Genomic DNA, 15,567 nt, shown 5'->3' on the forward strand with positions numbered 1-15,567 from the left:
TTATTACTAAGTCCCTTTAGAGCATAGGTCGTCCATGATTTATTTTACTGTTATGCAGAGGATCTATGTTTATTATTTCCGCAAAATATTTTAGAAAATATTTTTATAACACAAATACTTTTTTTCACGCACAGACATACTTTTCTCACGCACAGAAATACTCTTTCACGCACAGAAATACTTTTCTCAGGCACAGAAATGCGTTTTCACGCACAGAAATACGTTTTCACGCACAGAAATAGTCTTTCACGCACACCAAAATATTTTTTTCGATATTTTTTAATTTTGACCTAAATGGCGTGCCATAAAATTCTTCACAAACCTTGTTGAATAATGTTGGTTTTATTACATCTTTTGGTTATTCGCGGTGTTTCACGATGTCTTTGCTAAGTAAGATAAATAAAAAAATTCCTGTTTATTATCATAATTTAAAAACAAACATCAGTTGCATTTAATAATAAGTCCAATTTAATATAGTAAAATATAGATTCATACATGTTTCCGAATGGTTTCAAAGAAAAGTACTTCCAATACAGTGTGTTTTTATATCTTTCCATTTTTCAGATTTTCAACTGTTTGCTGAAAATATACATAAAAGAATACTTAAAAAAGTTTTAATTTAACGGGCCATTAATATTTTAGCTACTAATATTTAATAATTTTAATCATCCGTATAAAATGACCGAAGATAACTTGAAACATTTAAATGATTTTATAGAGTAATAATTAGGATATTTGACCCTCTGAAATTTTAGAAGAATAAAATAGTATTTTATTTGGAAATATGTGTGAACTTGTAAGAGTGTAGATTGTTCACAATAAAGCTGCGTCTATACTCAGCTACAAGATTCCCCTATGTTTTCGATAGCTGGCTTAACCTGCCTAGATAAGCTAAAAGCGGTTTTACAATTTTTTGGAATCTAACTTTTGGACTATGATATATGACATTATCCATAGAATACTGTTAACAGTTATTATTATAATTTAATATTAAAATTAAATATTTATTTTTGCTGGAAAAAGGGTATAGTGGCGCCTTTTCAGTATTATTTCTCTATTATCCTATTTTTAGTAAATGGCGGAGATAGCTACACCGTAACGTTCTAAATAGTTTAAAAATAGCTTTAATGTTCTATATATCCGTAACTAAGACATCAATGGTAGGCCTAAAGTCTTAGCTTACTTGGGGTGATAATCGAGATGGGTCCGTTGAAATTAAAATGTGTTGGTGATTTGTAATTGCCGAGTTCGGCCATGGTCCGGTGACAGGGGCCTTGGACCAAAAAAAATGGTGGAGAGGAAAAGGTCGTATGGCTGACGGAGAGTTAAAACGTAATTTTACCCTTCGCCATAACGAATGTATCATTTGCTAGAAAGTCGAGGCTTCGGTATTTCAGCCTAAAGCTGGTTTTCCACTGGCGCGCGCAACGACGCGTTTCTCAGCTTTGAAACGTTCAAACGTTTTTACGCGCGTTAAGAAAATAACATTATGACGCACGCTGGTGGAAAACAAGTTCAAGAGCAGCGCGTGGCGTAAAAACGTTAACCACGAGTGCTATACTTCAAGTTCTAAGCGTCGGCAGGAGTGCATGCCACGCTTTCGTCACCTTGTAACTACCTCACCCACGCCTGAATAAAGTCATAAGCCCTTGGTTTTCTGAGTCTTTGTTTTGTTAAGCCACGATGGTGTGCAGGAGCATATCTTTTGAAGAGAGTGAAATAAATTTTGCGGAAGTTAAATGACTTCGCCAACTCAACTAGAATTTGCCAACTCTGTAAACGTTGGAAGGGATAGCGACCTTCTGCCCCCATGGCTTGGCCCCTGTTGGTGTGATATAATATAATTTATGAGTTTAACCGTTTCTACTCTAACACCAAATGTTTTAAATTTAATAAGACAGTCTCAAAACCTCTTTAAACAATCGCCAGAATCATTTGGGATTAAAAATATTAAAATTTAAAAAAAACGTACTTTATTATATTCACTATATGCATCAGAGATAGCTGTGAAATTTCCCATCGTGAAATCGATATTTTTTCTAACGATGCATTCCCGGCCTTCTTCCTGTTAATTAAAAATTCTTAATTCTCGAAACAAAATTGTTCGTATTAAAACTATTAGGTCGAATTAGATATGCTTGTTTCTCAAATGCCTATTTTTTCTCCATTTAATTTTAGAATTTTTCAAATCGCAGATTTATTGGACTGTGTTACGCAATAAAGTTAAAGGGGTTATTTAAAATTTAAGGGGAAAACGTTTCTGGTCATTTACGGATATAGACAATCTTTAGTTTTAGTAAATAATTTTTTTTACAAAAAACAATTAAATAATACTTAATTATTTTTAATCAGCTAGGCTAATACCCAAGGCACCCCCTAAGACCTTAGTCATCTAACGACGTTTAATGCCATAAAATTCAGGGTGGTGGCAAACCTTTCATGCCACGCGAGCCAACAGCACCCTACACTTACTATTACCGTTAACCTCAACAAGTTTTCATTGTAAAGATAAACTGAAGTATTCGAGGGAAAACCCCTTTAACTAGTGGAGAGATAACTTGCAAACTCAACTCAGAAGGAGTTTCTAGTACTAAGTCAGAATTTAATTTCATAGCTGATCGGTACTAAGCGTAGTTAAAAAAAAATATACGGTATTATTAAGAGCGCAAAATGAAACCTTGGAGCCTCCTACTTCTTCGGTGCACTCAATTGGAGCGTTTTTGGCAAACTAAAAGAATGAAAAATAAGCAGATTATGATGTTACACGTACATACGTTATGTGAATATACTACTAAAAACAATTGCGGAAATGTCAAAAAGAGAATCATATGAGGGCAAAAAATCCAAACCCTAGGATAATTTGAGCTTCTCTCTTTTCCAAGTAGTTTAGTTTTCCAGTTCGTATTATCACCAAGAATTTTTAATCGTTAATTATAATAACATATGTTGAAAAACAGAGATTTTAATAGATTAAGGAATTTTAGAAACATGACAAATTTTGTTTGCCGATTAAACTACGAAATCGTCGGGGCTTCTCGTTGGCTGATAGCAGGGTTTTCTCTAGAGCTGCTGCATGCATTAAGACCCAAGTAGATGCACAAACAGCACTTACATTAGCCAGCGTTTCATTCTCTGGTAAGATAGTTTGAAATCGTGCTTCAAGGAAATTCGGGAACATCTTCTCATCTTCATTTATGTAATGAAATTAATAATTATAAATGTAATATACAAATTTTATCTAAGCCAAGTAATGCTTTATGTTCAAAGTTTTATAATTAAAGATGATTTGAAACTTCTTAATTATGCTTTTGCTTAACATTTGTGGTGCCAAGTTAAATCATTCTTGAAAAAAAAAATGTTTTCGGTTGCCATGGCAAAACTTTACCGTAGCAACTTTACACTTAAGGGTGTTAAATACAACATTAATCTAAACCAAGTAATGTTTTATGTTCAAAGTTTTATAATTAAAGATGATTTGATACTTCTTATTTAAATGCCCGTTCTGCTTTTGCTTAACATTTGTGGTGCAAAGATAAATTATTCTTGAAAAAAGTGTTTTCGGTTGCCATGGCAAACCTTTAGCTTAAGGGTGTTTTAACTTATTTCCATAGTTTAAAAAATCGTTGATTTACACCTCGGGTAGTCGGTAGTCTCCTTGATAGTGTAATTTTCAATTTCAAATTTCATTTAATATTTCATTTTATAAATTTAATTAATAATTATATGTATTGTCTTGGTAACCGCCATGTATACGCTATACCTCGGTGGTTCCGACAAAGTTTTTGTGAAATAAATATTATTATTAACATTATTATACGTAGAACGAGCAATGTCAAAGATATGCAGAATTGGAAATGAATACAGTTAGGTATTTGAATGTTGTAAATTTCAAAATAGTTGAGAATTATATTTTAATAACTTTTGTTCTATGGGATAGCCAATTGAATTTTTGAAACCTGCTTGTTTTATAAACCAAAATAATAGTAGAATTATATAGAATTACCTTAAATTTCTATCTCAAAAAGGACCAAATAATACTTTTCAGCAGGCCACAATCAGGTCGTAAATTTATAACAGTGACCGTAAAATTAAAAATGTGAGGATGAATAACCATATGGCTACGACCGTGACCAACACTTTCTTGGGTATCCACTGACGTCTGCCTATAGTTTAAGACATACTTTTCAAACGAAACAGATGTTAAAAATTTTAAATCATCTTTAATATAAGCAATAAATTATCAATTGCCATTGAAATTCATATTATTTCACAAGAGAGACTATACTGGGAACTTAACATTTTCTAGGATGATAAAAAGTTCTATTTAAACTTTTTCCCAACACAAAATCTGATTTGGATGTTTTGCTGATTTGGAGGCTCTTATTATGCTTTTCGAACTGGTCTACACTTAATATATGCATGGGAACCCGCATGAGGGGCGAGGCAAAAGAGCAAATGCCCCTTTACTGAGTAATGATTATGCCAATGAGGGTATGAAGTCCCCATCCCTTTGACTATGTATACAAATTTTACCCCTTTGAAAAATGCCTGCGTGCACCCAAGAATATTTCAAAGTGGATTGCAGATTGTTATGCTTCTTACTCCTCTATAATGAACTTCTTTTAGACTTACTTTCACAATCCATATTTAACGTCTCTAATATTTTTTCTCTTTTGGTATTATAGTCGACGTCATCGGCACTGCGACCTAATTCAAAAATGATGTTAAAAACTTTATTGAAACTATTTATTCTTTTTACTACGTCACTAGCTATTGCGATTGAAGATATAGAGCACGCGTTGGAATCGCTAAAAAAAATTAAATTTGAAGTCAGCGTGCGAAACGGCCGTGCCGATCAAGTACTAAAAAGCTTATAAAAACGGTTTATACTTTTAATTTTTTATTATATATTTTATGGAAAAACCTATGGTCATTGACCCATCGAATTTTTAATGAGACATTTTTACTAATGAAAAAAACGACGCATATTTCATGCAGAATCCCATTTGCTGTTAAGTGTGCATTTCTTTATCTTGTACCATGAATTCCTCAAAAAAGAAGTATTCAACTCTCGTTTCGTAGTAGACTTACCCATGTAGACGCGCTATGTCGTGTTAATTAGGTGTACACTTTTTGCTTGTTCTGATATTTCGGAGTTAAGATAGATTACTAAAGGATTTTTGGTAAAAAAAATCCTTTTTTAGTTTTTTTTCAGTGTAAAATTTTGAACGCGCCTCGAAAGTATATTTTGCCCAAATGGCGCAGGTTTTCGTGCCATAAGTTTATGGAATCTACCACTGCTTCGTTTTGAACCAAAACATATGTTGATAATACGTTGCAGATACTAAAGGCTGTACTTCTTCCAAAATATGTATATATATTATTTTAAATTACAGTTGCGATGTAGTTCTTATTTTTCTTATTCATCAAACTGAGATTGGTTTTCTGAATGTAGAATAATGAAAAAATAGAACATTATCCGTCAAGAGGTATTAAGCGGCTTGGCGTTGTATTGGATCTTGTAGGTGATTGATGATGGGCCAAAGTAGGAGTTTGAGTATTTGTTATTTAATTTAGCTTCCGAATTGTTACGCCTCGTTACGAGGGACAGCGGAGAGTTGAATTAAATCGATGATGCAGATCAGTCGCTATCAACTTTTAGCCACGACGGAAGAAACCACAAAACAAGGTTGGGGGAAACAATTCCAACATAGGACAGATTTCCTATTTGGTTAAGGCGGATTTGCTCGAATAAATTCAAAATGAAATACGCTTCGACTCAATAAAAGCGCGAGTGTGTCACGATAAAAGTATTCAATAACAAACGGCGTCTGCCGGTTCGCGTATGCGACCTAGTGGTTTCGTTTATGTCCTGTTGGTTTGCATCATAATAGTTACTTTGACTTGTTTATTGACTTTCATTGGTCACAAATATTTAGTTTTGTCTTTGTTTGATAGATAAAGGATCGATTTTTTAAATAAAATTTTAGGTTCCGATTCCAATGCTACATTAGTTCGATGCTTTTCGGTTATTCTGAAACCAAAGGAGTATTCATTTGACGCTTAATTAAACTATTAGCTTATTCTTCAAGGTCAGAGTATTGAGGCGTTCTTTTAGCCACAATTTTACCCCGACGTCTTGGGGTTACTGTTCTTACCCTTAACCTAACCTGAACATAAGCCGAGCCTAGCTTTACTTTAAGCTTCTGCGACTAAGCTACTGAGCCCGAATTCAGATTAGCCGTTCGGTTCTTTTTTGGCAGCCCATTCGTATCGCCACGGTGTCCGATATTTGAAAGATTTCCACACAAATATTAAACACGCGATAAAAATAATAAGCCAAGGACGTTAGGCCTAGTATCTTTACCTCGTGAACTAACGTTTTAACGCGTGTGTTATGTTTTCAAGTGGTATAAGCGCTGGAGGGCGATTCCATTGCAAAAATGGGGTTTTTGCTAACCTAAATGTATGCAACTCGGACGAAAAACTAGTCCTAGCCTTCAAGTCATGATTTTCTCAGAGCCCGGAAAACTAAGATGACGTAATCAGCAGACAATGAGATTGGGAACCGTTGCAACGTTTAGCCGCTTCTCTAGAGAGACCCAATTATTTTTCATATTTTTAATGATTCCCCTTTATTTAATTTACGTTCTTATTTTAAATTTAAGCGCATTCTTTTTAAGGCTATTTCAGTTTTTCTTAAATCTTGTACCCTTCTCGAGACTTATGTTGTCGAGGTACCGCGGGCTTAGCCGTAAAAGGTCTTCTTTTCCATGGATTCGTTTCAATTTTTAATTTTTCGCTCTGGTGGCGTATAAAAGAAAAAAATATATATAAATTACTTACGGTTTTTGGATAACACTATCACAAACAATACTGATAGTAACAGAATGATTTTCACTAATAATTCCATCTTTAATGTTTAACTAAGACACACGAAAGCAAAAATCAGATCGTTAATAGTTTATTTTATCCACACGAAGTTTTTAAATAGTTTCGGTAGGATTAAATATGGGACGACATTTAGGTACGCAGCCATGACTCCCATTTTTGTAGAAAATGTGTTTTCGATATAAATGAGCACAAGGCTAAATCAGGGGGCCACGCTGTGCCCCAAATAATTGTTTAACCCGAACGTTACTGTTGAGTTTGTTGGCTGTAGTGGCGGCGCAAGAAAAATATTTTTTGGGGTACAAAAGTAAAAATCCTCGGCAGCCCAAAGCGCACCGAGAAAATTATGTATTTGATAGTGATTTTCACGACAATAGAGTGGTGCTTAGCAAAGAGCGAGTCTTAATCAGAATTTATTTAAATCACTTTCTTAATTTATATAATTATATGAATATATGAATAATATTATGTATAATATAATTATTATTTCTGAGGGTTTTGGAAAATTTTAGACCAAAATGTGATTTATTTAAATTTTTAAATGAGCAATTCGGGGCTACAAATACATTGATTGTACCTGTACCTGAAATCCAGGAGGGTACACTGTCGGTAGATAAACAATTTACAAATCGCCACCTTTAGAAAACGTAAAGCTGTTTTCCCAGAGGGTAACCGTTTTACCCGCGCATTAGACCGCCCTGCCTAATGCGCGGGTGGTATTCAGTTCCCAATAACTGTCGATATAGCGCTTTCCTACCACCCTTTCTCCCGAGCTCTACGTAGGGTTTCTCAACTATGGTTTCGGAACCAGCTTTCCTTTCACTCTCTGGCGCTTTTCTACCACCACACGACGCTACTGGTATCAAAATAAATGGCGCGTGAGCTAAGGCGGCGGGAATAGTAGCAGCTACGAGAGTCTAAAAGTTACACTAGCTAGTCTTGCGTAAAACTAAAAAACATTCTTTAGGTCGCAAACCTCTCTTGGAACGATATAAATGGCTATTTTAACCCAAAGTACAAAACTCACCAAATTGACAACACCGATAAAAACACCGAAACGTCAATAGCCACCAAAACCGCCCAAATTTTTGTATAATTATTATCACCGAAACCAATACGAGTATTAGTGTAGGCTATGAAAAAGCTACTATGTAGACGTAGTAAACAAATCACTAGCTTGGGCCTAAGGTTTTGCCTCGCTAGTGAATTAGATAATTTTATTATTATTAATAAAAATAGCAAGAGTACTTAGCAATCCTCTAAACATATCGCCAAGAAATACACTCCTTTACATAGGAGGCATATCTAACGTGACCATCTTTATTTTCCCTCGAAACGGGACATTGTTAAAACACTACTCAAAACACTACAGGTTACCACTTCCTAACCTAAACAGATCACAATACGCAAAAATTAGGAACACATTACAATGAAAAACCATCGCAAATCACGTCAGGGAAGTAGACGGTGACGGGACACGTGGGTGGCGGACGAGGTGACGCGAGGGGTAAGTCACTCTCGGATGACCTGTACACCGAGTTCGCGTACTTAGTACTGTTAAAGGTACGGATTTTAAAGAGTTCACGAACTCTTATTAGCACAGTCAGAGGACAGTGTACACCGAGTTCGCGGAGTGACCAACCCCTCGAGGTGACGTTGCACAAATATTCCGACAAGCAAGCGCAACTCATTACTTCACTTACACGCGTGATAGTTTAAGGTTCGATTCTATCGGAGGTTCTTCACTAAAAACGGGACAATTCTGCGTCCGAAAGCTTTCCCCGGGGACACCGGGACGGAGTACCGAAAAAAGGGACAGTCCCGTTCATATCCCAACTAGTAAACAAGTCACTCCGTAGTTCATTTTACTGTTAATTATACATCAAGTCCAAATGACAGTGCATTATGAAATCTTGGCTTACCTTTTCCAATTTAGCGATAAATGAAAATAACAATTTTGGCTCGCTTTGTTCTCAGAGACCTCTTGAAAATTGAACCTTTTTATAATAGGGCTTAGAATATTATACGTCGATAAACACGTAATGCTATAGATCCCGCAAACACTACACTGAATTTACCTGTACACAGACGCCGTTTAGAAGGGTGGGCATTTTGCCGAAAGCGTTGCTTACTCACAAATTTATCACACCTATAGAAGCAACAAACACAGCACCCCACACAAGGAGAACGTAACATACTTGCTCGGGTGGACTCTTGGACTGCGAACGTGACTCCAGGTACGGTGTCGTCCCAGTTGCGATGGTCTTCGTCAACATACACAGACAGCATGTCGGCCAAGGTCTTGTTGAGCCGTTTGGTGAGGCCGTTGGTCTGCGGATCATAGGTGGCGGTTTCAAATCTGCTTCAAGATTTCTTTCGTCAGTTTTGCCATGAACTGCGCTCCTCGGTCCCTCAATAGCTCCTTCGGGGCACCGTGGCGAAACACCACCTGGTCTACGAAAAAGGCGGCGGTTTCTGCTGCGATAGCTTCAAGTACTGCTCTGATATCGGTCCACTTTGAAAAGTAGACCAAAATGAAAGTGTTCCCTTGCCATGACGGGGGAAATGGTCCGAGAAAGTACATTCCGACTCGTTCAATTGGTTTTTGGGGCAGGGCAAAGATTGAAGTCGTCAACTGGGCCTATCGTTGGCGTCTTGCGGTCTGGCATAATGTACAGGTCCAAATACATTTGGACCTGTCCATTATGCCAGACCCGCCTTTCGGTAAAGAACATTATCCGTCAAGAGGTATTAAGCGGCTTGGCGTTGTATTGGATCTTGTAGGTGATTGATGATGGGGCCAAAGACTCGATCGGCGTGTTGCAAAGTTGATATGTGTGGTAGTTCGATTAAGGCGTTGATCGGGCCAGCATCGGTCGGAGCTTCGGTGACTTCATCGGCAATGAGGCGGCCTAGGCAATCGGCGTTTGAATGGCGTCACCCACTGCAATGTACAATCTCGAGGTCCGGGTCTTGAACGACCATTGGGCGAGACGACCATGAGTATCATTAAGGGTCTGTAGCCAGCCCAGTGCGAGGTGATCAGTGATGATGCTGACGTGACAGCCATATATGATATGTAGGGATGAAACTGCTTCAGAGCCCATACGAGAGCTAAACCTTGCTTTTCTGTGGTGTTTCACGTCGTAATCACAGTTCCATTCATTGCCACAAGTGCACTTTCGACCCTCAAGTGTGTCGCACATCATCGCAACGGGCCCTATATATCGACTAGCCTATCAACGACACCTAGATATAATTTGGCATCACAACGGACCCTAAACATTTACTGTGATGTTACAAAAAATTTCAATTATTTACTGGAATCATTTCTTATGTTCTTGATAATATTTTTATCACGTAAAAATGTTGCCTAAAAAAATGCACCTATTGGTCAATGTATAATGAGAGCTGTCTGAAATCTTATTTTAATTGCACTAATACTGCTTGTGCTTGGAGTTTTAACGTGTCACTAATTAGCTTCGTGATAATTGTGCGTGTTTTGTTTGCGTAATTATAGATACTTAATTGTTTCTATTTCCAAAACGGATAACGTGGAGGTAACCAAATAATTGTTTTAGCCTAGGTCTAACAGATTTGTTTACGTAGCTTGTAGCGGGATAAAACGTATTACGAGTTCAGGTTTCTCGATAAATAAAACGTTAATAGTTGGTATTTATAATTTCTGGAAAATAGGTATAAGTATTTCTGTTATAAAATAGGCGAGATACCTACCTAAAGGGCATACTCTTTTTTATATGTTCCGAGCTATACATGTAGTTACCTTAATTTGTTCAAGGTACAGTGGGGAATTTTGGTATATTTAAAAATTTAAAAGGCCTAAAAAACGAAACGTGGAGAGAATGTGTCTTGAGAATGCTTCTAGATATAACCATTTTAATTTTCCTATAGGCTTAAAAATAGCTGCAGTTGTTGAAAGATTTGTAAAATATAAAAAAAATATCCCAAATTTCCCAATTTAGATATTAATTTGAACACAAAATTCATACTCCAAATATTATAAAGATTTTACATTCCTCGCTTACTTGCCAATAAATATTTAACTTCGCTCACGTTTCCCTTTGAAGTGTGGGATTCTATGTGGGTGATGTAATTACGTACACTAACCATCGATCTGAAACATATCCAATACATTCTGAGCCTCAATTTCCATGAAAATAACCAACGTCATAATATTTGTCAGAAGATTTGTAGCTGGTGGGTGTGAGCGATGAGTGAATAAGCAACGGTTTTCATCAAAATGCCCACACTCATCAACGGCGTCAGAGTACAGGCAAATTCAGTGTAGTATACTTCGATATTCGCATTTTAACAACCAGGTGTTTGCGGTATCCATATCAATATGTTTTTACAATGTTTAATATTCTATACCCTATTATAAAAAAGGTTTAATTTTTGAGAGGTCTATAATAAGTCAAAATACTTATTTTCATTTATCGCTAAATTGGAAAACGTTAGCCAGGATTCCATAATGCACTGTCATTTGGACAGAACTTGTCTATTTTGTCTTGATATAATGGTCGGTTTACAGTTCGTTCAACGCCGAGTTTGCTTTACAGGGGTAAGCAAAAAACTCGGATTTTTTTAGCTTCTTTCAATCGAGTGATGGCGCCAATAGTTGCTAAATTGTAGCGAAAACGTACTAGTGGCGCCATCTCAAGAACTTCTGAAATTAAAAACAAAATCCTAACATCACCCTGCCCCTGTGACTTACTGTGATATTTTGTATGTTGATTTCTATCACTATTGGCTTTACGTACAGCCCCTATTGTTATGTCCAGAACATGTTAGAGCAGACGATGTTATTGACGAGAGAGTCATTGGCGCGCCGCACAGCTACTCATGTATAATGCTAGTTCTCGTTATTAAAGTTTGTTTTATAAGTAACCTTTACGTACTCATTGTTAATAACGAAAAAACATGGTGTCAGAAATTTTCAAGAACATTAGTTCGGTACCACGCTCTAGCTAGCGTGCGGTATTCAGTGTTCTTAGCCAAGGGTTCAAAAAAAAATCGCGCAGTCATGACTCAGCCTACCGCTTCGACGGCTTCTTTTCATGTGACTCCGCCGGGACCTCCAGAATTTTCGCGCCCGGGAGAATGGCCGAAATGGAAGCGGCGTTTCGAGCGTTTTCGAATAGCATCGAATTTTAATGGGAAATCTGGCGAAGAGCAAGTTAATATGTTGATTTATCTGATGGGTGACAAGGCCGACGATGTGTTCGCTTCGTTTAATCTGCCGGCTGCCGATCAGATAGTTTACGACACCATTCTCGCCCGATTTGAAAGTTATTTTGTCGTCCGACGCAATGTCATCTACGAAAGAGCCCGATTCAATTCTCGTTCGCAGAAAGAGGGTGAGTTGATGGAACATTGTGATTATGGGGCACTTCGAGATGAAATGATTCGCGATAGAATTGTCGTAGGCATAGGAGATAAAGCGTTGTCAGAACGTATGCAGTTGGACACAGGATTAACTCTAGAGAAAGCAATTAACACTACAAATGCGTCAAGTGTTAATCCGAAGACTGAATTTCCGAATCTTTTTAAAGGCCTGGGAAATGTTGGCAAACCATACAAGATTAAACTTAATCCAGACGCTGTGCCATATGTCAAAGCTACGCCACATAGAGTAGCGATACCATTACTTGACAAAGTGAAACTTGAACTTGAGAGCAGTGGCGGCCTAAGGGGGGGGTTCGGTCCGCCCCGGGTACCAGGTAGCTAGGGGTGTCATTTGCCTAAGTGACTAAGTCAAAACGTTTGGTAGGGCGGCGCGCCATAGCTAGGCAGGGCTAGGCGAGGAGGCCGCCCCGCTGACCACTGGCACGTTGTGGCTAGGGGGATTTAAATTAAGTTAAATAAAAGAAGAATATACATAAATAATAAAACATAAATAAAAATTCATCTGTATTAATATTGTCCAATTAAGAATTTTGCTTTACTAACTCCTGAGTCCGACGGCAGGCCGCAGACAGCTAGTAGTCTTGCAATAACCGTCGGACTTCGTCGAATTTTTACCCGATCGTGTACAGTTTTTAGAAGTTTAGATTAACGGAAACAGAAAGCTGGAGTTATCACCATAGATATAGGAAACGTATATAAAGGTCTAGATAAAATATTTCAAAGGGAGTGAATAGGGAGGCGACAGCTAGCAGAAACGCGTAATTTCTGCAGGCTATAATTATAACGCGCTATCTATCGGTAAGAAAGCTCGTGCTATCGTCGCGAGAGCCATTGTCTCCTGCTTAAAAATTATTCTAAAAGTCACCAACAGATGGTGTCTAAAGACTACAGCCTGCGGAAACGTCAAGCACTTAGTACTAAAATGCTAAGAGAGCTCGCGCTCTTGGTCACGTGCCTTCCTTGGTGTCTGCTAGGTGTCAATTCCGTATTTTATGTTAGGCTTAGACGCCCCGAAATTTATCTAGACCTTTATATACATTTCTTATATCTATGGTGATCACTCATTGGACAGACTTAAATTTAGGTTTGTAAGTTCTATTTATTTTCTATATTTTTATCACGCCATTAATTTGACACAATGATAATACATATAGTAATAGGTTAACAAAGTTTAATAATCCTTAATTATCTCTATCTGTTCAAAATCGAAAGACCCAGGTTTCCGTTTTAAATAAGCGAAATTGAAACTTAAAATTCATTATGTGACCTCAAACATTTTCGTATAGTTCTATGTTTAGATGCAGTAGGGTGCACGACGACACAATACGACATAATAATTGCGTGTAGGTAATACTAATACACCTAATCGATTTCAGGTTTTCATTGTTTATAGATTTAAATGAATTAAATCTTTAAGTAATTACCCAAATAAAATGTCTGGTAGTCTAAAAGCAGTGTACAGTTAGTCCTGGGGAGAGTTGAAACCGTGAAACCCTGCGAAAATGTTTTATTTTGTCATTTTATAATCCTTTTTATAAGCGTTTGATTCAACGTGAACTAAAATATAGGCGTCAGGCAGAGGTTTTAGAGTAAATATATTTTTCATTATTCCTTTAATATTTTTATAACAATCTCCAGCAAGGGCGCAACGCTTGAAACGACATTTTTACCCATTAAGATAGAAGGCTACAGTTGCTTTTATTTTATTTCGATAAATAGATTTTAGACCAAGTTTAAGAGTTAATTGTCATACAAGAGTAACAACTTGAATAAGCTCACAACGCAACTATGAAGCGAAACAAACCAAGCGGATTCCAACAAAGGAAAATTAAAAAGGCCAAAGATTTAGAGGCCAAATCACTATCGGGATCGATTTTTAAGTATTTGGCACCAACAAGTTCAAACAATGAAGAAGCAGCAGAACTTCCAGAAAGCCAAAAAACTACCGCTGATCCTATTGAATCTGGTTTATCCGTTGAATCAGAATTTAAAGACAATATCGACGAAGAATTACATCCTGAACCATCTGGGTCAGTAAATAAAGAACAAATTAGAACTCGTTTAAACGAAGGAAAACCAGTCAGAGATGATAATCAAACCGTTCAAAGTCACAGCGAATCTGAAATAGATATAGATGTTGAAGAAAATTTTGCAATATATCGCGATATAGCAAATTGGCCAAATACAGTGTCGAGTGATATGAAAATTGATTTTGTGAAGAAAGGCAGTGAACATTTTCAAAATAAAGATGGACCATTTTGTGCAGTTCAAAGACCGTGAGATAAAACTAAAGGAGAGAGTAGAAACTTGACCACATCGTGGTTTTATAAGAGATTGCCAAATGGCGAAACTATTTTGAGAAAATGGATGGTTTACTCTTTGTCAAAAAATAGTTTGTTTTGTTTTTGTTGTAGATTGTTTGCAGAAGATATAAAATCCGACACTCAAACGTTTTTCCATGGGTTCAACTCATGGTGGAAGTTAAACCCAAAAGTTATTGAACATGAATCTTCGGAGCAGCATCTTTCGTGCTTAGAAAAATGGAAAACCTTACGAATGGGATTAAAACTTCAAAATACTATTGAGCACAACTTACAAGCGGGAACTGACGCCGAAAAAGTGAAATGGAGGGAGATTTTAAAACGTCTTTTAGACGTGATATTGTTTCTCGCCTACCAAAACCTACCTTTTCGCGGTCACCGAGAGAACTTCTTATCAGAAAACCAGGGAAATTTCTTGGAATTGGTTAAACTTTTATATAGATATGACCCAGTTTTGAAGGAACACTTTTTAAGGATTGAACACTCCGTCGGTAATGTAGAAAGAGTTCAATCTTATTTGTCTAAAAATATTCAGAATGAGTTTATTAGCCTTTTGGGAAATGAAGTGAAAAAGAAAATTGTTAGTGATATTCAAAAAGCAAAGTATTTCGGAATTCTTTTTGATAGTACTCCAGATTTGTCGCATATAGATCAAATGAGTCAAGTTATTAGATATGTTCATATCGAAGGAGACAAGGTAGAAGTAAAGGAATCGTTTCTTGGTTTTTTCCCAATATGCGGAAAAACTGCAGCTGAGCTCACTGAAAACATTTTGAGCCACCTTAAAGAAGTCCAACTTGACATAAATCTATGCCGTGCTCAAGGATATGATAACGCTGCAGTTATGGCGGGAATTCATGGCGGAGTGCAGAAGAAAATTAAAGAAATCCAAAAGCTTTGTTTACGCCATGTTCTAACCACTCGTTGA

The 15,567-nt window shown here is 36.9% G+C and overlaps 1 protein-coding gene and 1 pseudogene across 3 annotated transcripts; one reads left to right on the forward strand and one right to left on the reverse strand.

The window, feature by feature from the left end:
• Positions 1-537: 537 nt before the first annotated feature.
• On the reverse strand, positions 538-8,843 carry LOC149922064 (uncharacterized). Of its 3 annotated transcripts, none has more exons than XM_090163984.1 (7): positions 8,814-8,843; positions 6,847-6,926; positions 4,633-4,707; positions 3,113-3,186; positions 2,678-2,728; positions 1,973-2,065; positions 538-579 (listed from the first exon to the last, which is right to left on the reverse strand). In XM_090163984.1, exons 2-7 carry the CDS (start codon positions 6,911-6,913, stop codon positions 544-546), a joined length of 396 nt encoding a protein of 131 aa, XP_090020110.1. In that variant the 5' UTR covers positions 6,914-6,926; positions 8,814-8,843; the 3' UTR covers positions 538-543. The 3 variants fall into 3 exon arrangements, with proteins under 3 accessions (XP_090020110.1, XP_090020109.1, XP_090020111.1); XM_090163983.1 differs by having other exon boundaries at positions 2,651-2,728; XM_090163985.1 differs by lacking the exons at positions 6,847-6,926; positions 8,814-8,843 and having other exon boundaries at positions 2,651-2,728; positions 4,633-4,724.
• Positions 8,844-14,106: 5,263 nt separating this feature from the next.
• Positions 14,107-15,567, forward strand: LOC149922065 (zinc finger MYM-type protein 1-like; annotated as a pseudogene).

This window comes from Leiobunum rupestre, chromosome 11 (assembly GCF_980474605.1).
Source record: "Leiobunum rupestre chromosome 11, qqLeiRupe1.1.hap1, whole genome shotgun sequence".
Lineage (NCBI taxonomy): Eukaryota > Metazoa > Arthropoda > Arachnida > Opiliones > Sclerosomatidae > Leiobunum > Leiobunum rupestre.